General features: G+C 36.9%; 4 protein-coding genes and 1 pseudogene across 8 annotated transcripts; 1 reads left to right on the top strand and 4 right to left on the bottom strand.

Moving 5' to 3' along the window:
* Positions 1 to 23: 23 nt before the first annotated feature.
* On the bottom strand, positions 24 to 3,742 carry RAD51C (RAS associated with diabetes protein 51C). Of its 2 annotated transcripts, XM_088882380.1 has the most exons (10): positions 3,355 to 3,742; positions 3,062 to 3,163; positions 1,964 to 2,004; positions 1,758 to 1,872; positions 1,617 to 1,650; positions 1,459 to 1,529; positions 1,129 to 1,355; positions 894 to 1,025; positions 694 to 760; positions 24 to 540 (listed from the first exon to the last, which is right to left on the bottom strand). In XM_088882380.1, exons 1-10 carry the CDS (start codon positions 3,464 to 3,466, stop codon positions 365 to 367), a joined length of 1,077 nt encoding a protein of 358 aa, XP_088738506.1. In that variant the 5' UTR covers positions 3,467 to 3,742; the 3' UTR covers positions 24 to 364. The 2 variants fall into 2 exon arrangements, with proteins under 2 accessions (XP_088738506.1, XP_011090541.1); XM_011092239.3 differs by lacking the exon at positions 1,964 to 2,004 and having other exon boundaries at positions 1,758 to 1,880; positions 3,355 to 3,734.
* Positions 3,743 to 4,013: 271 nt separating this feature from the next.
* GCP1 (glycoprotease 1) lies at positions 4,014 to 11,310 on the bottom strand. 3 transcript variants are annotated; one of them, XR_016066316.1, is made up of 14 exons: positions 10,976 to 11,310; positions 10,781 to 10,825; positions 8,975 to 9,049; positions 8,161 to 8,257; positions 7,649 to 7,739; positions 7,109 to 7,158; positions 6,661 to 6,851; positions 6,487 to 6,572; positions 5,634 to 5,709; positions 5,438 to 5,521; positions 5,193 to 5,307; positions 4,939 to 5,067; positions 4,692 to 4,780; positions 4,455 to 4,474 (listed from the first exon to the last, which is right to left on the bottom strand). XR_016066316.1 is itself a non-coding variant. In XM_011092206.3 (13 exons), the coding sequence occupies exons 1-13, from the start codon at positions 11,249 to 11,251 to the stop codon at positions 4,340 to 4,342; spliced, it is 1,410 nt and encodes a 469-aa protein (XP_011090508.1). In that variant the 5' UTR covers positions 11,252 to 11,310; the 3' UTR covers positions 4,014 to 4,339. The 3 variants fall into 3 exon arrangements, 2 of the variants coding, with proteins under 2 accessions (XP_011090508.1, XP_088738505.1); XM_011092206.3 differs by lacking the exon at positions 4,939 to 5,067 and having other exon boundaries at positions 4,014 to 4,474; XM_088882379.1 differs by lacking the exons at positions 4,939 to 5,067; positions 8,975 to 9,049; positions 10,781 to 10,825; positions 10,976 to 11,310 and adding an exon at positions 8,337 to 8,385 and having other exon boundaries at positions 4,014 to 4,474.
* Positions 9,574 to 9,691, bottom strand: LOC148789534 (5S ribosomal RNA; annotated as a pseudogene).
* Positions 11,311 to 13,381: 2,071 nt separating the features above from the next.
* Positions 13,382 to 16,554, top strand: LOC105174225 (protein NRT1/ PTR FAMILY 7.3-like). Its single transcript, XM_020693362.2, has 4 exons — positions 13,382 to 13,580; positions 13,891 to 14,108; positions 14,482 to 15,041; positions 15,457 to 16,554. The coding sequence occupies exons 1-4, from the start codon at positions 13,460 to 13,462 to the stop codon at positions 16,310 to 16,312; spliced, it is 1,755 nt and encodes a 584-aa protein (XP_020549021.1). The 5' UTR covers positions 13,382 to 13,459; the 3' UTR covers positions 16,313 to 16,554.
* A 154-nt stretch (positions 16,555 to 16,708) lies between these two features.
* Positions 16,709 to 20,350, bottom strand: LOC105171167 (arginase 1, mitochondrial). Of its 2 annotated transcripts, none has more exons than XM_088884072.1 (7): positions 20,185 to 20,350; positions 19,368 to 19,534; positions 18,905 to 19,064; positions 18,316 to 18,449; positions 18,003 to 18,212; positions 17,756 to 17,866; positions 16,709 to 17,305 (listed from the first exon to the last, which is right to left on the bottom strand). In XM_088884072.1, exons 2-7 carry the CDS (start codon positions 19,506 to 19,508, stop codon positions 17,045 to 17,047), a joined length of 1,017 nt encoding a protein of 338 aa, XP_088740198.1. In that variant the 5' UTR covers positions 19,509 to 19,534; positions 20,185 to 20,350; the 3' UTR covers positions 16,709 to 17,044. The 2 variants fall into 2 exon arrangements, with proteins under 2 accessions (XP_088740198.1, XP_088740199.1); XM_088884073.1 differs by lacking the exon at positions 20,185 to 20,350 and adding an exon at positions 19,852 to 20,075.
* Positions 20,351 to 20,644: the final 294 nt, after the last annotated feature.

Raw genomic sequence — 20,644 nt, 5'->3', positions numbered from 1 at the left:
GGAATGCAGAGTGAAATCCAAGATTATACAAGATCTCCAAGTTAGAGTGGCAGAATCCATCGCTCATGGAATATTTTGTCAATAAGCAGTTTACTTGCATAATAGCAACTACTAGACTACCACTCACATATGGAAGCTTTTAACAACTTAAAACAGGATGCATAAGCATATCTATAAGCACATTTACTAGTGAAACAAGTCTAAGAGAAGGGATGTATAGAAAGACCAAATGCTTTACCCTGAAAAGCATGCGTCAAATAATTAGCAACCATTCTAGGTTGCGATAACCAGTTAAAGGCAAGGTCTTCCTTGATCACCTCATCCAAGAGAAAGAATGTCTGCTGCTCGTTCTCTAAGCGAATGCCTACATTAACTTAACTCTTTTACAGTTTGGAGCTGCATTTCGGATGCCTTTGCCTGTCACAGCATATGGAGCTGATGCTGATTGCAGAGAAGGTGATTTATCGAGGTATGCATACCTCTCATCGCCATTCCAGTGCAATATGATCCGGTTTGTAGAAGCATGTGACCAACTGTCACCTGTTGAGCATGGTTTCCAAGTTAGAAATCGTATATCTGTTGTTTAAGTTCTATAAAGCTTCCTCGCACCCCATGAAAACCTCAAATAACTTCGTAAATCTAAAGCAAACAGAAGGGGGACCATGTAAAGATGAGGACAAGTGGAGTATTTACCAAGAGCGAGAGTTAACTGGAATGAACCTTCTTTGTACTTTGTGGTTACTTGATTTAACAGGACTACCTGCAGAAGTTTTTGCGTGAACACAAAATTGAGCATATCCTGACGGAGAACTTCGATAAATTGTTAACAACATGGTGAGGCAAAAAGGAGTAGAAAGTAGAAGCGTTTCTTGCACGATGAAAGCATTCCTTACTGCCAATTTGAACTGTTTTGCAAGTTTCATCAGTTTTAAGGCCATTCCACCAAGTAGCCGAGTCCTAAGAGCCATGTCCTCAAAATCTTGACGGAAGTGGAAAGTAATGCTGTCAACAATCACAACCTTAACCTGTGAGAAAAAACAACATTTCAAAGCTGTAAAACCCATGAAGCCTCTAACCAAAAAATTGTTGAAGGCCACAAGTTGAACCACCATGAATTGCTCTACTCACGTCCTTCTGCTCAGAGATAAACTTCTCCAAGTAATTTATCACTGCAATTTGCTCTGTATAAGTGCATACACGGAAGTAGAATATATTTTCAAGGAAAGCTTTTGGCTGTTTAATTACTCTACACGCTTGGGAATCCTTCCTCAGCAAGTTATCGTATTCTAGCATATCCTGAGCACATGCCTCTGCAATTTGTAAAGCACGTTCCACCATAAAACTGCCTTCTGTATCTGAACATCAAAAAATACAATGCTTTGAGCTTCACATTAAGGAGATAACAGCAATTTCATATGCAGAAAAGCCAGCTACTGAATATATCCTGCCTGTAAATACCTATATAAATTGCTTTCCCTCCAAGGCCGCCATAACCAGATGGAATTTGGACATTTACAGCAAGTTGAATCCTATACATATCCATTGAATGTTAGGTTGAATATAGTTGGTGAATTATCAATTTGAACACAGAAATAGTAGATTGGTATCATCCTCACCCAAGTTGCGTTTTCCCAATGCCAGGCACTCCACCTAATTAAATCACGACCAGAACTCTAGTAAGAATATACAGAAAATTGAAAGTAAATACAATATGGGTGCACATAGTTACTTGGGGCATAAAAATGTCTGCGACTGACCAATCTCAGTTACTTCTTTACAGTGAATTCCTCCACCTAGTATTACATCCAAATCTGAGCAAGATGTAGTGATGCATACAGAAGATTCCTCCTCATGCAGCATATCCCAGGCAGTCTGTGCTCCTAGACAAAATGATTTGTGAAATCTTAATGATCCAAAATTGCTTCAAGACTTTCTCAACAGCACAGTTATGCTATGGGCTGACCTCAAATGAGGTAAAAGAGGAAAGAGGGGAACCACTAGCTGCTGCATTTTCAGGCTTCTGTCAGGAATATAATTACTTTTTGGACAATAAATACTCTGCCAAACATTTAGGATAGAAGAAAAGATTTATTGAACATAAATGAACACTGAAACTGCACTGCAACAATCCCAGCAGGAGAAGCTTAAGAAGGGTATTGCAGTGAACACAGCAAACAGCTTCCATATTTCCCATGTAAAAATATGCCATTTGGATCAGCATGACGATACTAACAACTTAACTGCTTAAACAATGTTTTATAATCACAAAGTTGGATTTAGATGTTCATATGTAATAAATCTAGAGTTGTGTAGCATAAACAAAAAAAGCTACATGTACTAGTCCCATAAGATTCAACTACATATTCAACTTATTCCTGAGACAATAATAAGAAAGCATCCATCTGTGAATAGCAGAACAGCAAAAAGTGATATAATCTACTTTGTCTACTGCTCTATGCTTCCTATGGAGCTTTTGGTACCTTAATAGACCAGGGTTCCTGAACATGTATTATCTTTTTCAAGTTGGCACATCATGATATAGATTCCAGATTCCTTGCAAGCATCAGAAATTAAATGTGAAAAAAGTTACACGAATAACCACCATATAATTCCCACAATAATAGTAACTCCTAACCAATTAGGACAGAGAACTTTATCTCTTAGCAAAAAACTGCTCACCAGCTGATTATTAGCAATTGTATGTGAAATTAGAAAGGGTAAATGGTGATATACTTATTGTTTTTTCTCCCTCAGGAGATCCATAACTATAAAGTGTGCTGCTAACATTAACATTTACAAACATCATTTTGCCAAAAATCAAAAACCTCAGCCCAGAATTCAGGCTGTTCAGCAGCACTAAACAATGATTCTTGCATTATCAGTAAAAGTAAGGCTAGAAGTTTCCAATAACTTGGTAAAAGCCTGATGATCGAGAAAATCTAAAGCAACATATATATATATATATATATAACCAAATTTTTAAAATTAAACATAGCTTCATCAGTCAATTTTATACCAGAACGGCACGCCAATAAACAAAGAAAAATCAACTTAATTTTACCATTCATAATAGCATGATTTCCGTTCTCAATTTTTTCTGACCCACTCCTTCGCGATACAACTTTCAAAATCTCCACCGCTTCATTTTCCGAAATCTTCAAATCTACTCAACCAATTACAAAAAATCAACATCGTAATAAAAAAATTCCGACATACAGTATAATAAACAGCAACAGTACAAACTTGAAGGAATATTACAAGACCGAAACTCTCTCAAAGTACAGTGCAAAAGAATTGCACTGAAGTTTATGCACATAGTATATAGACAAACAAGACACGTAAATGCGCGCATACCTTGAGCTAAACGGGAAGGAGACACGGAGGATAAAGAGGAGAGAGACGTGTAGCCTGACGATATCAGCTTTCCTCTATGTGATGCAGAAATGGGTAGAGTCGAGACCTCCATTCTCACATTAAGTGTGCGTGTTGTGTGTGTTTCGCGGGCTCTGGTTGTTTGCCTCCTTTTCGAGCTGAAATCGAAAATTTGTCAGATTCTGGAAATGGGGTAGTTCGTATAATATGGGAATTCTAGGGGTCATAGAAAACAAATATGTCTATCGATTTAGTCCCCGAGGTTTGCGGTATTTGTCCCTGAGCTCCATGCTGAGTTTGTAAGTAAAACTTTTAATTTATGTGGGGCTAAATAATCCTCTGTTCCTACCAAAACACAAACTTCCATTTCATTTCAATTTACATTTCAAAATGACTAGATATCAAAAGAATTTAAAATCAATTAATATTCAATGAAACATAATTAAAATTAATATTAAATATTTTAAATATATGTTATTGGAGATTTGAAATTTAAAATATCCATCTTTTAACCGAGAATGCAAATATAAAATTTCAATATCTTTATATTTTCATCTCTAGAAAATAGTAGTTGATAAAATTTGTAATAGCAGATGCTATCTTAATTGAAATAGCAAACCTTTTTAAAAATAAAACTTAAATTAGAAGATATAAATTATAGCAATGTATTTCAGAAAGAAAATATCCGTACAGAAACTCTACAGTTTTTTAAAGGAAAAGGGGTGATGGAAATCAAACCAATTAAATTACCCCCTGCAACTCTACAGTCTACAAATAAGCTTCCACGTATAAAGCATTAGTTATCCACAAATAGCAAAATCCTGTTCGCTGTTTTACAATGGCCCTATGTTTCATCCATACTAAAGCATGCATTTGATATTTGATTAAAAAATGCTGGCTTAATTTGGGAACAAAAGATCAAGTCTTCCCCCATATGCCATTGGAAAGGCGAGCTCTGAGCTTTTCTTTAAGACGTTTTTTGTGTGGATGCTTGAATGAGAGAGGTTAGTGATGGATGAACCCTAGCCGTTTTCAATGATCGAGCTTCACTTTTTCCTTCAGCATACTCTTCGCCCAACGGCCATCTTGGTCGAAGATCAAGCTGATTCATAAGATCAAACAGTGAGGCTCTATACAACATAAGTAGACAACAACTACACAGGGTCGATTTCAAGAAATCCAACATTGCAGATATATCATCTTGGATTTAACTCAAGAGCAGAGCTCAAGAAAGTTTAAAAGAGGTCAAATTTGTTGCAAAATAAAAGTAATATCAAGCAAATTAAACTTCCGACTACATGAAAAGTAAAAGATCGAACCATGGCATCCTCAGGTTCACATGCAGGTGGCGGAGGATCATATCTTCCCATCTGGAAATGCTCAATGCCGGTCCAAGCAATCATTACACCTTTCGTAAATGCAAGTGTGTAAGAATGTTACAGGAGATTTTATTTTTATTATAACAGGAATAGCACTTAGCAGACTTTCCTTTCAAATGTATATAGTTGTCCAGAACTGAAAACTGCAAATTTATTCACCGTGAAAACACAGTTTATTTTATGTTACCACGCTGGGGGAGCAACTATTAGACTCTACTCCAAGTTCATGTTCAGGAAGCAGACTGGAGCAGTTATCTAGTCGTATCATTGTGCTTTTACAAAGTAGCTTCCTTCTTTAATAAAATCTTTGATCGATCTATTACAAGATTGAAGTTTGTGTAAATTAACAAATCTTTTTGAATAGGACAGCATGGGGTAGCACCGTAGCAGACGGGCATGGCATGGAATGAGAAAAAAATACTCTCGGAAGACTTGTCTTACCATTGTCAGTACAGAGGCTGGGAGGAGGGCAAACAAGTTGCAGTGCGTGCTTTTCCACTATCTTATTAAGCCGAGACCTGACATACTGATTAGATGCAACACCTCCAGATACCACCTGTACAAGATACAATATTGCTTAGATGTAATGGAAAATAATATTGAGGAAGGGAAGTAAAAATACAAGAAAATTGAGCCCTCCATGTAATGTGAGGGGACTAAGACCGGTAGTGATGTATTTTACAGACCAAATGCTTAATAGAAGGCTCCATCTTCATTGCCCATTCAACTGCTCGTTCACACTTTTCTTCTAAATGCAATACTGCAACTCGCTGCATGAGGCATGTTTGTGAATCTTTCAGGTAAATATAGATGGCGTTATGTAGGTTAAGTATCGCAACACTGAGAAGGAGGCAATGAGAAAAGCATCAGAGACTCAATTACCTGGAAAGAAGCAGCAATATCAGCCCGAGCTCTTCTGTCTTCACTACTAGCTGAGGCAATGGGGATTGAAGCATCGCTGCAAAGGGCCAACAAAAGGTTAGCAATTATCAAGGTCTAAACAAGGAAGTTTGGTTGGTTAACAACTTTTACTTGATAATCAACGTGATATTCTTATCAGACGGGGCTTCATTTTAAAATTAGCATAAGGGAGATTTAAAGCACTAAAATCTATAATTTCCAAAATGAGGTTACTTTCAGACTGGAAATTTTGAGCATGCTCTATTGGTGAAACAACTCATGCATGATTCAGTTACAAATGAAGATGGGAAGAGAATCATAAAATATATCGCCACCAATCAGAGCCTTCAGTGTTGCAAGTCCGAGATGAACAGTGAGATGACTAAGCAAATATAGTTTACAAGGAGCTACTACTGGAATTCTCTTAATTGATGTGGTTATTATTAGGGAAAAAGTCCTAAATGTTAACCAGCCAATAATGCAACACCACCATTTCTAATACTACATAAGAGACCTAAAGTGTGTATATTTCTCATCTACAGATGAGCTATGAAAACAACCAATATACATATCTTTAAGGAATCTAATTCCAGACTTGATAATTCATGGAAAATGGATATCCAGTTTCATCTAAAATTCTACTTGATTTTCTCATGACAGAGGGTGCTAACATAGTTATTCATGCCACAAGAAACATCTATATAATACAGGTAAAAATAAAAGCAACAAAGATGGTCATACGCAAATGTATTCAAAGATAAAAACTTGACAATGGCCAGGAAAGTTAAGCAGCAAAATAATATATGGAAAAACAAATGGCATAAGAGATAATTACATATTTTTGGATTCAATTGCCAGCCTCACTTGAGTCTTGAGACCTGCGTATGAGAAGTTGCAGTCTTTATGCTGTTTCATAGGGACCTGTGGGATATCACAACATTAACCTCGTTGTCCAAAAAGTTTAAATTCAACATGATCAAAATCAGAGAGAAGTTCAGAATATACTAACCTTAAATTTGACAAAGTTTTCATCACCCTCTCGAGCCAGCTCCTCAACAGCAGGGCCTCCGCTTTTCCTCATATCAAGACCAAGCCATTTTGCTGTCTTGTCATATGCCTCTCCAATTGCATCATCTATTGTGGTCCCAAGTTGTATATAATGGCCAACATCACGAGCAAGAATAAGAAGATTATGGCCTCCTAAGTAAACAGGTTAAATATAAATGTTAATCTTCGTAGCCATAAGCATGCAAAAGAATGCTACTGTGGAAAGCCTAGATGAAGTAGTCATTGCAAGTAGTTTCAAGATGCTTAGAATAGAATTCAAGAAATGGTATAAAACAATAATAATCCGACACTTTTTCTGGAACTTTTTGTATGTCTCTCACTTGTGATCCATGCAACTAATTTGAGTATAAAATCAAACGAGAAACTTTTTACTGCAGTGGCAATCATACCTGAGATAAGCAAGGCGATGAAAGGAAACTGTAACTCTCTTTCCACTAACCTAGATGAAAGCAACATGTTAACTCTTCAACATGACATAAGCCTGTTATAGGTTAGAAACTTGCATCTTTTGCATTTCCCTTCTAGTTCCTACTTCCAAATTATACATCCACCTGGTAAACTTTGGGCTGGATTTTATACTTAAGGTACATCTAGAATCAACTGCTTTATTCTCATTGTTGGGTTGCATAAAATAAAAAGATTTCTCTCCAACAACAAATCCACTGCAGATTCATCACTTTCAAATATGTAAAATCGGGCCTAAACTAAAATTATGATGAAACCACAGTACGCCTTTGTAGAACAGCTTCTAGCCCCTATGTGGATTTTAACTTTAGTCAACGCCCCATGGCTTGATTTTGAAGGGGGAAAATAAAATAAATAAGTGACGAATTTTGTTAAAATCAGTAAGTTCATATTAATGAACAGATCAATACATTCAATTTTTTTTGTTTAAACTATTAACAATTTTCACGAAAATTCATCATTACCTTGCTACCAAAGCATGAGCTTCCATGTGATGGACACCAACAATGGGTAAAGCATAAGTACCAGCTACTTTCCGTGCTTTTCTCACACCAACTGCATGAAACGCAATAAGAAGAGTATAAGGGCCTTTTTCTCTCAACAATTGTGTTATAATCCACAAGGTTGCAGCAACCAAAATGAAGTGTCATAATGTGGCTGCTCCTGTATTTTAAACTACCTTAGGCACCTGTAGCATAATATAGACAATATAGACAAAATTAAGAACAGAACCAATATACCAAAACAAAAATGTTTCTATAACTCAAAAGATTGCCAAAACAAAAAGAACATACTTTGACTATTACACCTGTATATCCAACTCAAGATGCAACTTGTAGTAATACTAAAGATGCAAAGACCACATTTCTTTACCCTTTAATCCATGAACTAGAATAATGCTCAAGATACAGCATAAAGCAAAACAAAAACCAATGAAAGAAAGATAAGCAGAAACAGAAGGCTCTGCAATAAATACCACGTAGACAAAGGCTTAACCCAGGACCAATTGTAACAGCAACTGCAGAAAGATCCTCCTCAGTTACTTTAGCTTTATCAAGAGCCTCCTGCACTACCTGCGACAGAGCACATCTTATAGGTTAGAGGTCAACAAACATAAGAACACAACGATTGACACAGTTATAATTTTCTCACCGCTACCATTCTCCCCCGAAATGCAGGCATGACAGTCAACGTTCAGAAGTTATTTGTAAGTGAATGATATTCATCACATTTTCAGCTGAGGGAATCCAGGGAAGGGACTTAGCATGGTGCATTTCTAGATAATTACCACTAGAGTATCATATAGCAGCAAATAACTGAGACTTCTAACAAGTATATAAGCAACAGCCATCTGTGTATGTACATTACCAAAATATGGAGCGGGTAACTTTTTTAATTATGATCAGGCACTAATAAGATATGATTGCAATTAACAAAACTGCATTAGATGAAAGAACACATACATAACATGATTGACAATATTCAAACATTTCTTAGCTGACCATGTTTCAATGAATATGTCAGAATACTGAATAGGATATGCAATCCAATACAAGGAAGGAACAATGTTTTTCTGAGTTTAGCTGAGCTTGACATCTCATTCTTGCCATGGGCATGCAGGAGAACATCCTTGATGAAAAAATAGAAGTTGAAATAATAGTTAAAATGAAATGCAACTATTGACAGAAAATTCTGAAATGTAGTAAAGACCCTCAGTCGAAAGAGAGAGATTAATGAAGTAAATTAAGGAAATAAATAGAAGGGTGCTATCAAGCAAGCAAGTTTATGACCTGATCAATCACTAGCGAATGTGCTTCCTCTGCCATTTTAGGAGCCACTCCTCCATACCGGACAAGCAGATCTGCCTTGATGGAGTGAAACAGGATAAAAGATAAGCAAATGACATGATTATACAGATTCTGTATATCATGCTTGGCAAGCAGTGTAACAAGATTATCTACATAAGTTATAAAACTTAATATCTGTACATGGCATAAAAAGTAGAACCGGCAACCAAGGTTGCTATGCAATTGAAAGACTTGATCTGAAAATGAAAAGATGCTCAGACAAAAGTATCCTCAGATAGAATCAGCAGAAAAAATAACTAATTATTAAGAATTGACCATCAATTAAAAAGGATTTGACATGACAGCTGTGTACTTAATTTCTACTGAAAATTCAAGACAGGTACAGTTGTATAACCAGCTGTATCAGATCATCAAGATCTAAGTCCATGAACGGCAGTATACTTTTATTAATACACAAGTACCCGTGATGCATGCTTGCGTGTGAGACACAGGTACCACGTGCGCTCGTTGAACTAGAAAATATGCTCTGCTAGAACACATGGTAAATTACAGACACAAAACTCATCATTTTTCTTTAAAGAAGGGAGCAACACTAGGACTTCCAAGGGGGCGCCCATCCTAGTACTATTCTCGCCCAAGCACGCTTAACTTCGGAGTTCTGACGGGATCCAGTGCATCAGTGCCGGTATGATCGCACCCTCAAAACTCTCCATTTAAGTTAGATAATTATAAATTGTTAACCATTCTTCAGTGATTACCGAGAGAGAACAATACATCTTCTCTTTAAGAATCATTAAAATGAGCGAAAACCTACCTCGTTTCATGTGGGTGAAAAAATAAGATCTAATAAAGCTAATGCTCTCACTTATTTTCCATTTTAGTCATTCGGTCAAGGTGTGTTCGAAGGGATGACGCTGGGCACTTAAGAAGCACCTAGGAAATGCTAGGGGCATACACCTAGGAGTACCTGGTATACGTCCAAGCGCTTGGGCTGTATGCCCTTTTTGTGCCAAAAAGTACTCCAAGTTTATTGAGCATGTAAGCAAAAGAATTTGAACAAAAACTTTTTTTTCCCAATCTAGAAAGGCTTAATGATCTAAATTTGTGATAAACAAAATTTATAAAATTCACAAAAGCAGGAAAAATAAATTAGGACAGAATTCAAAAAGAATCTCTCTTAAATGACATATTGCTTCTATGCTTCTTTAAAAAATATTTTTTCCTTCTTTCCCGTAACTTAACCTTCGTGGGGATTTCAGTAATTTTCCTCTTCCATACTGATTAACTATAACGGACAGATCAAATGAGTAGTGTTGGCATGAATGCCTATCAGGTTAGTATTAGGTAGCAGTGAAACTTGTTGCGTTAGTTGAGAAGGCATTTAGAAGAACAAATAAAGGCATCCAAGCCCCACAAGGTGTGCTACTCAATTATCCATGCAGCATTCAAGCTCCTAAGCTGTCAACGAGAACTAAAGTAAAACTATTTCAATATTTCAAGTTTCATAAATTATGTTTTACATAAAACTGTCTGTTGAGCATCTAATAAAGGCATTCAAACATGAATGGCTAAAGGCCAAGCAATAATAGCCATCACGCGAGAAAATATTTAAACTAGAATATATGCATAATGGGAAAGAAATCCATGACAATGGATCAAAATTCAACCAAAATACCACCAAGGACTATAATAATTTCCACTCTAAATAGAACCAGAAAGAGAGAAAATAATAATCCAGAATATCACGCATGCAAGCACTCTATCGCACGCCAATGCTTTAATATATACCTGAGAAGACACAACTTGGCTAAGAATTTCACCATTGCTTCGAACCTATCATCACGTCAACATTCAAAAGAACCAAAGTCATTTCACAAAATAACCAAGACCCACAAACTTTTTCTCATTAATTTCAGAAATAATCCCGGCCCACCAAATAATTACGCAAAATTATAATGTTCCCGTCCCGCACACAAGACTTACTACTGCTGCGGCAGTGTCGTCACAGCTAGTTTCAATACCCAGAACAACTAACTCTTCATCTTGGCCTAATGCGTTCATGCTTTTGGCTTTTGGGCAAGACGAAAAGTGGGCAAAATCATAATTAGTCGAAACATGGAGAAAAGGCGATATGGGCCCCCTCCTTTTGCGGTCGACTTCAAATTTTCGGAGAGTTTTGACGGGGAAGTGCAGTGAGGGCTTGCGAAGAAGGGTTAGGCGGGAAATCGTGGAAGACAGACTGGATATTAAAGACGCCATGCGAGAGAGAGAGAGAGGGGAGAGGAGAGTGTGTTTGACAGATAGCCACAAGGTTTTGCTTTGTATATGCTGAGTTCAGTATTTGACTTACATGAAGGGTAAAATTGCAATATCTTTCGCGGAATGAGGGGTAAATGGATAATTATAAAAGAAACTTGGGCCTGATCCGGAATTCCTAAGTTCCTGTGTTTGAATTAATTCTGAAGTGTCATCTTGGAAAAATCATGCATACTTTTTTTTTCACTGACTGAAATAAGCGTAACTTATTCTTTTTAAAGAATTGTTTTGATGATGCTGCAAATAACCAAAAGTTGCAATATTTTTGCTTGCAAGAATGCTAAATTGAGTTCGAGGATCTAAAATTTAGCATATATCATATAACAAGCAACTTAAAGATGAATAGTAAGTGCAATACTGATTGGTGAACAGTTCTGGTGCCAAACATACCATTCTTAATTTTGATTTATTTGGTTCGAGCAAATCTTCTATCATTCAATATAGTTATTTGATAAACTTAAATTGATTGTAAGTCCTAATATCTTCAGCAATGAATTCCTAAGCAACATTGAGGGTGGCTTTCTGTACAACGTTTTTTCTGCCGCTGCGTTAAGCCAGCATTTGCATGGAACCCACGTCTCAACATCTCCAGTATTTGCTTTCCTCTGGTTCTTAATTTCTCTCTCTCTCTCTCTCTAGCCTTATTGTCAAGAAAAATGGAGACAGAACAGCAGGCCAGTAGCAACACTGACATTTCTGCTGTTTCCAATGATTCCAAGGTTCATGGAGAATTAAAAGTCGCATTTGCAGAGCTTCTTTTTGTTGTTTGTATACATATAAATCCATCATATGTTGGAGCTAAAGTTTTTCCAGTATTTTATGCTTATAGGGTCGATTGTTGACTTGCAAACAGGGAAAAAGATTGCAACTTTGGTTCAGCAGTTAGTGGAACCAAATCTTTTGACATGAAATTTGCTTAACTATTTCAGGATACATAGTCTAATTGGATTTTTACTTATTCGTTGTATTCTTATGCATGAATCTTGCTTTAGCACTCGACTTTATTTGTCTTTTTTTGATCCTCAAATCAAGAATTCATGTGCAGCATAATGATGGATGGAAATGCAGTCTGTCAAGTCGCGATGATTTTCTTCTTCCTGTTCTTTATCTACACAATCATGCAGTATAATTCTTTATGCTTGTTTGTTTATTTATTTATCTTTTTTGTTTTTCAAGTTAAGAAATACTTCATACAGCATAATCATTGTGGAAATCCCTTTACAACTGATTCATTTATACTTTACAAAGATTTGATCTTTAGCATGTCTGTCAAGGAGGAAATGAGTGCATCTCACTGATCGATATGATTGAGGATTAAGCACACTCTGTTCACTCCCAAAGCAACAGAAGGAAAGCAAACTCCCTTTTCTGTCTGTGTGTACCTTTGTTTGTTGGGAAATAAAATACTATTATTGGACTTGTTCGGCCTGTTTTTATGAATCATGAGCAATCAGCTCTTCCTGAAAATGGATGAATGACAGAAAAATAAACGTGGGATGGCCTTAAAATGTGGTTGAATTTTGTTTGTTGTGTTAGATTAGGATAAGTATCAAGATTGTAATGAATTCATGTTTGGAAAACTTTGACATGGGATTCTAGAAGAAGGACCCAAGAGCGTCGATGGCATATCAAGAAAACTTAATTCGTGATCCTGTTTCCTGTCTGGCTCAAGCAGCAAAAAACTTTATTTTTTGTAAGGAGGCTTATTGGAAAGGGGGGAGTAAGAATTAAGTGGACCTGATGTGCCCATAGTGCTGATTTAATAATGCAACATGTGATCATAAAAGTACACATTTAGCTAAATGGAGGCTTTCTTCTAACTTTCAATGATTAAAATACTTTAGAGAAATTCTTATCTTAGTGTCACTTTATTTTCATATTGTTTACCAGTAGTCTTGTTATTATCATTGTTGTTTGTTATTTTATTCGAACTTGTTTAGCTACTTCCTTGCTTTTATTGAACCGGCATGAGTGCCAGTAGCTTAAATAACTGTTCACTAAAACAATAGTAACTAGCTGTTTTTATTATATAGGACTACATTCTTTTTGGTTGAAAAGACATGGTAAGTGCCATTCCACAATTTTAAATGCTCAGAGTACAATAACCTCTTACTTCTCTAGATTCAATCGACACTGAACTTGATCTGTAATATGCAGGAAAGAGGAACTGGACTCCTGGACACTTGCACCAAAGATGGGGCAATCGATATGTACAGAAAACCAGCAGTGAAAGAAAAAACTGGTGGTTGGAGATCAGGATTTCTTCTGCTTGGTATTTATCTTGTTGATTCTCATCTTTAAATGTTTTCTTGAATAGCATCAATGTGGCAGGCATTGTATACATGTACAAATGAAATGAAATGAAAAAGATCGGATCTTGGATGAAAGAATGGTATTCAAGGCTGCTCTTAATCTCATTTTCTTAGCGTAAATGGAAAGAACAGATGATTTAAAGGAAGTATGAGCATTTATAAGAGTAAAATCACCTAAAACGACGAGCATTTTATAAAGATGTCCTCTCATTTTATGTGATATATCATTTGAGTATAACGTAAAGTGCGTTTGATCTATTTGTTGTTCAGTAAGTGAAGGACTTGCTGCACTGGCATTTACGGGGGTAGAAGTAAATATGGTTCTTTTCTCAAAATCGGTGTTGAGGCAGTCAAATGCAGATGCAGCAAAGACATTTAGTACATGGATGGGAACTCTTAACATCTGCACTCTGTTTGGTGCTTTTCTCAGTGACTCATACTTGGGAAGATACCTTACTTGTGTAGTCTTTCAAGTTGTTTTGGTCATTGTAAGTAAGCTATCTGACCTTCTTAGAATTGCTATTGACCAAACGTTCCTGTTAACTGATATCATTTATAGCATGGTAATCTGCTCAAGCCTACCTCGGCTTATTAAGTTGCTCCTTAAGTTTTCAAATTCGAGCCAAGCTGGATAATCTCTTAACTCAGTGTAGTTCTAACTGTAACTCATTTGTCTAGAAATAGTAGATTGGTTGGTTTGTGATATATTTTGATGCATAATGCTATTATCCGAGAAGCTTAAAATCTTAACAGAGAGCTATTTAAACAAGTTGGCTTTCTTGAGGTTATTCTCTTGTCCAAGTTTCAGTCACTTCTAAGAGTGTTTTGTGAGTACAGTAACAAAACACTTTTGTCTTGCAGGGACTGGTACTATTGTCTGTGTCAACTCAAGAATTCATGCTTGAACCAAAGGGTTGTGGAAAGATTGGAGAAATGTGCAACCAGCCATCACCAGCTAAACTTGCTAGTTTCTACGTATCAGTATACTTGCTAGCTCTGGGAAGTGGGGCTATAGAACCAGCACTAGCCACATTGGGTGCAGATCAATTTGATGAGGAAGATTCAGAAGAAAATAAGTCAAAAACAAAATTTTTCAGCTATTACTATGTCGCGCTCAACCTTGGATCATTGATAGCAGAGACAGTATTAGTTTATATAGAAAATCTGGGGAAATGGGTGTTGGCCTTTTGGATATCGACGTTTTGTGGCTTCTTGGCTTTAATTTTCCTACTAAGTGGGACTTCCAGATATCGGCACACTAGGCCCTCTGGTAATCCTATTTCTAGATTCTGTCAGGTGATTGTTGCTTGTGTGAGGAAACTAAAGATGGATTTACCGTCACATGGAGAAGGGCTATATGAAGTTCATGGTAAGGATGAAAAGGAATGTGCTCAAAGAATATCACATACAGATGATTTCAAGTAAGTCTCTGGTAGATTTTAACTCATCTGACTTCAGAAAAACATCATTTTTTATGTTCCATAGTTCTTGTGCATTAGTGCTGTTGGAATATCTGTATTCCTTGCTATTAAAAATCTGTTATCTTGCAAGTGAGTCTGCAATGTAATGCTCTTCTCATCACATTGAGGTCCTAAATGATAGTGTATGGAGCTTTGACCAAAACATTATACTCTGTACGAGAATCCTAGGGGCTTTCTCCTAGACTATATTCCACAGAAATTCCTAGTCGTGTGTGGTTAATGGGTGCCTGTTTAATATAATTGTACGAATATTCTCGTTGTCTGTACAGATTTCTATTATATTTTTCAAAAACTCTCTATATATTAATACTTGAAATGGCCATTATCTGTAACGGTTGGCTGTATATGGCAACAGGTGTCTTGACAGGGCAGCAGTAATGACCCCATCAGACAAGATCTTGTTATCAAGCAAAGGGCAAACTCCAAATCCATGGCATCTTTGTACAGTTACGCAAGTTGAGGAAGTAAAATGTGTGCTAAGGTTGCTTCCAATATGGTTCTGCTCCATTATGGCATCTGTAGTATTCGTACAAGTACTCTCACTTTTCGTGGAGCAGGGAGCAACCATGAACACACAGATATCCAATTTCCACATCCCCCCGGCCAGCATGACCGCCTTTGACATCATAAGCACATCAACTTTCATCATCTGCTACGAGAAGGTGATTGTACCGTTATACATCAAACTAACCAAGAAAGAGCCAAAGATGCCAAGCGAGCTACAAAGAATGGGAATAGGCATGGTAATATCGATCATTGCCATGATAGTTGCAGGACTAGTCGAGCAATGCAGACTAAAGTATGCAAATGAGAGAGAAATAAGTTCTTTGAGTATTTTCTGGCAAATCCCACAGTATGTGCTTGTGGGCGTTTCAGAAGCATTTATCTACGTTGCACAGTGGGAATTCTTTGCTACACAGATACCGGACAGGTTAAAGAGCTTGGGGATTGGTTTGTCAATGTCTTCGTCGGCCTTAGGTAGCTATCTCTGCACCATAATATTAACTCTGGTTATGAAGGTGACATCAAAGCATGGGAAGCCTGGCTGGATACCTCCAAATCTGAATGAAGGTCATTTGGACAGATTTTTCTTCTTGTCGGCTGCTTTGATTGCTTTTGATCTTGTGCTATTCATCACCTGTGCAAACCGGTTTAAGTGTATCGAGATAGAAAAACGAGACGATGGGAAGGAAACACCAGCTTTGCCTTGACTCGATGAAGACGACGACTCACCTTACCTTATCTGTAGCTTCTGGGAGTAGGAAAACAGTGAAGAAAAAGCATGAAGTTTACAAGGGTAAAAGTGTAGTCTTTAAGCATAGAGGACGCAAGATTTTTGGAAGTGAAAACAAATCTTTATTCCTCTTCACAAAAGCTTAACAGTAACTCAAAATATGACCATATCTTGAAGTTGAATTCATTTCCAAGGTCAAGGATCCATTGTTCTTTGTTACTATGTGAGCAACTTTACTCAAAGTCATCATTATTTCTATCAGTCAAATCCTATAAAAACATTATGGGAACTTTACTTGAAAAGATAGTCTTGTGGTCCAAAAATATAGCACGTGTAAAAGACAACTCACTATTATATAATGAACTGCTGGAAATGATCGACTAAAAAATAGTATCAGGTTTTGACTTTATTTGACAATACAGGCATTTATGAATACAATAGCTGAACTGTCATTTCATTTTCCTTTTCAGATCTAAAAAGGTGTTTAAGCATATAATGAGGCTACATGGCCCCTGGAAACTATCAATCTAAAAGTGAACTTGCAACTCATTTCTTTCCGAGCTGGCACGTCTCAAGAGACTAGGAATCAACTGGTTCTTGCAGCCACCACGGAATAAATTGTTAACATCCTACTTTCTCCACTAGAATTCTGTAGAATCATAACGACCACTAAATATGAGACGCAATTATGTGGGATGATTGGATCCATTCATTTTGATATCTTGGCAGTCAATTCTCTCACTAGTTTAGCAGCAACCATTGCAGTCATCCCATCAACAGTGTCTCGTTGTGGGTTGAACTCAACAACATCTGCAGCAACAACATCGCCTTTAAGGTTGTGAAGTATGTTCAGAACATCACGGAAAGAGAGGCCTCCTGGCTCAATGTGAGATACTCCAGGAGCAAATGCTGGATCAAGACAGTCCACATCTACAGAGATATAGACACCTTTTACGCCTTCACCAAGTTTCTGCAAACAAAAAATCATGCCGCAAAAGATAAGTTGGAATAGATTGGCAGAATATATTCCCAAATTTGATTCTTTGCAATTGTTAACCGATCCTTGTTAGCAATTAACATGACAACTTTGTTAACTGCTACATGTATGCAAAACTGTGAACTGGATAAAGAACTGGATTCCCAACAATCAAAAGCATTCAGAGGACAAAATAACAGATCAAAATCCAAGGAAAACTTTATGCTTTGTTCAAAGTTATAAATTAACAAGAATGCACCAGATATTCTCTACAGTTTTCGTGCAATCCAGCTATACAGACTGACTGAAATGTTATTTACCACATCTTCAGATCTATAATTCCGAAAATTCCACAAAAGTCATTCAGCTATTAAAAGGACAGAAAAAGGAAACATGGAAGACAGAAGGGGGGGGGGGGGGGAATAGAGAGAGTGAAGGAGAAACCAGATTCTCTAACAGCTGTCTATCCCTGGAAAATGTTCTCATTTCATATTGCTCCACACCAAACCGTTTCCCCTGTTCACGGCCTTCAGGGTTTATTGATCTGATTCCAACCTGCAGATGCGTTTAGAATAAACATGAGAAATTTTTCATAAGCCCGTTAAAGCTCAATGCAGCTGCAGAAATCACTCTTCAAAGATAATAGACCATGACTGTATATAAACAGCAACCAATAACAAACTCAGATTACCTGCAATAGTCGCCGAGCATAACCCCCCTCCATAATTCTTGCAAAAGAAGATGCATGAGAATATTTATTTCCCTCAAAAGCATGATAAATATCAGGATGAGCATCAAGGTGAAGAATATCAACTGGTCCTCCCAGCTTCTCAGACACTGCTCTCACCACTGGAAATGAAATAGAGTGGTCGCCCCCTAGAACCAATGGCCGCAATGGTTCCTGACATTTGAAAAATAAATAATTATTACAATTAGTTCACGTCGTTATATCGAGTATCTAAAAAGTTTTCCTGAATATATGAGGTATTGAAAATAGAGCTTACTTGTTCCATCACTAGCTTCACAGATTCGCTTATTATACTCATTAATCTGTCATCATCTACTCCGCAATCTCGTAACTCCTGAACCGGCACATCACCAACATCAGTGAGGACTCGTGGATCGTTCAGGTCTTTACCTGCAAAGTCTCAGGATTGTTAAGAACTTATATTGCTATATAGTTTTCAGCCGAAGAAACCAAAACAAGTAAATGGCACATTTCAAAAAGAATCCAGATACTATAACAGAAGAATCCAGAAATTGGAAGTTGTCAAAGCTTGTGATCAAAATACATAAAAAAGGAGCCCAAGGCTAACTGTAGCATTCTCTACAGTAAGTTGATTTGTCTGTTTATTAGAGACGCAACCCAAAAAAAAAAAAACAGAACTGTCTATTAGTGTTGAAATCATTTTTCTTACTGTAATTTAGATAATCAATAATTTAAAATATTATACATGTTGTAAATGATAGAGGGCCATAATCAATCAGTTTCCAAGAACAAAAATGTCATCATCAAAAAACAAGTTTCTTACGAGACAGTATCTAGGTCCAACTGAAAAGGCAACAAGGTTGATCGAATGCATGCAGTGCTACCTTCTTCAGTGCTGGGATTTGTGCTTCCACACCAGATGGCCTCTCTTATACGGGGAGGTGCAAAAGCAGGCCCCTGGAGAAATGAAGAGTTGTGTCCAATAGGAACTCCAAGAAGAGATGATGATGCCACCACACCTCCCAAAGCTCTCAATAGTTCACCCTGTTATAGAGTAAGCATTTACGAGAGATCAAGATCCAACAGAAACAATTACTTCTGACGTGAATGGAAAGTGGAATCTCTCTGGATATCCAATAGTATTATCTTCCAAGGAGCTATTTTCAGAATTAAGGAAGCAGCTTTACGCCAAAGGAGTTATAGTATAACCATTTTACAAAATTAACAGCTGCTCAGAGTCTAAACCACTTATGCTCACAAACTTTTTTCCATCTTAATTTGTCTTTGAAAATAAAAGAATGGGCATCTCATGTTAATACACGTAAAGCTCCGCTAAACTCATTATACCTTGAGTTTTGCTCTCTCACGGATAAGTGTCAGGGATGCCTCAATAACACGATTTTGACCTTTCTCTATCAAGTCGTTTGGAACATTTGCAGCTTTCAGCCTCTGCAAGTAGTGAATTCCCATCTTTCCAATGTTTATCATTTTTTCTGATTCTTGAATTCAAATCTCTGCCATATCAGAAAATTAAGTTACTTAAGAAATAAAACAATACACTGTATTAAAAGAAATTCCAGTTAGAATGTAGCTTGAAATGCTTCAATTCATAGTTTTATCTTGTCCAGCAAAATAATTGATCACAAAGCTTCCAAAGCACATATCTAAAATCTCAAGCCAAAACAACTGAGGTGTCATTGCTAAAACACAGAATCACGCAAACATTGCTCCGCCTTTCTCCATTAACCCCACCAACTAAATTCGTACAAACGGCCTCTTCAATTCTACATAGGGAAAACATGAAACAAAATTCTGAATAATATCTTTATACCAGGAAGAGAAAGAAAAAGGGCAGCTAAAAGCCTTTCCTGTTAAACTTTAATCCAAATTTCATTTCCTTAGACAGTTTGTCACGCAATTAATTACAAGGGCCAACCCCAACTTCCTCCGCAGATACTCTCTCTCAATGAACACAAGTAAAATTATTCCATGAATTAAACACAACTACAGGATCCTGGTTTCGACGTCGCAAAGCGATCATCCCAGTACTCCAAACTGCAAACACACGCACACATAGATAACGAGAATAGACAGTAAAGAATCTACACATACAGTGACTGGAAGAAAAGCGATTATTGAAGAAATTCAGGAAACAAAGACTTACCCGAGTGAGAAGAAGCGATGAAGGAGAAGGGAGCCAGACCAGTGCGTGATGTGTGTGTGAGAAGGGAAAAGTTGTAAGGAGTAAAAAGAAACGCGGCTTTTCTCGTTGCTGTTGTACTGAATATATACGAGACTGCTCAAATTGGAGCATTGCACTGCAGCAATACGATTAGGACATGATTTATTACTTAATATAAGTGCCCGTTTTCGTAAATTATTTGCGGTCACGATGATGATTATCCCCTTCATATCAGTTGGATTAGGACATGCGTTACACGTAATCAAAGCACTCATAAAAGAGAAGTACACCTAAAAAAAAATACAAAAAGAACGACACTTGGTTATTACTTTTTTCATAAAGGTTTTTGTTTCAATCTTTTCACACTTTTGATATTGTATTTATTTTATATTTTACATTTATACAGATTATGTCTGAAATATTTTTTTAAATAATCAACATA

This window comes from Sesamum indicum, linkage group LG1, assembly GCF_026168435.1.
Source record: "Sesamum indicum cultivar Baizhima isolate 11 linkage group LG1, ASM2616843v1, whole genome shotgun sequence".
NCBI lineage: Eukaryota > Viridiplantae > Streptophyta > Magnoliopsida > Lamiales > Pedaliaceae > Sesamum > Sesamum indicum.
This window is presented reverse-complemented; position numbering and strand designations above follow the sequence as displayed.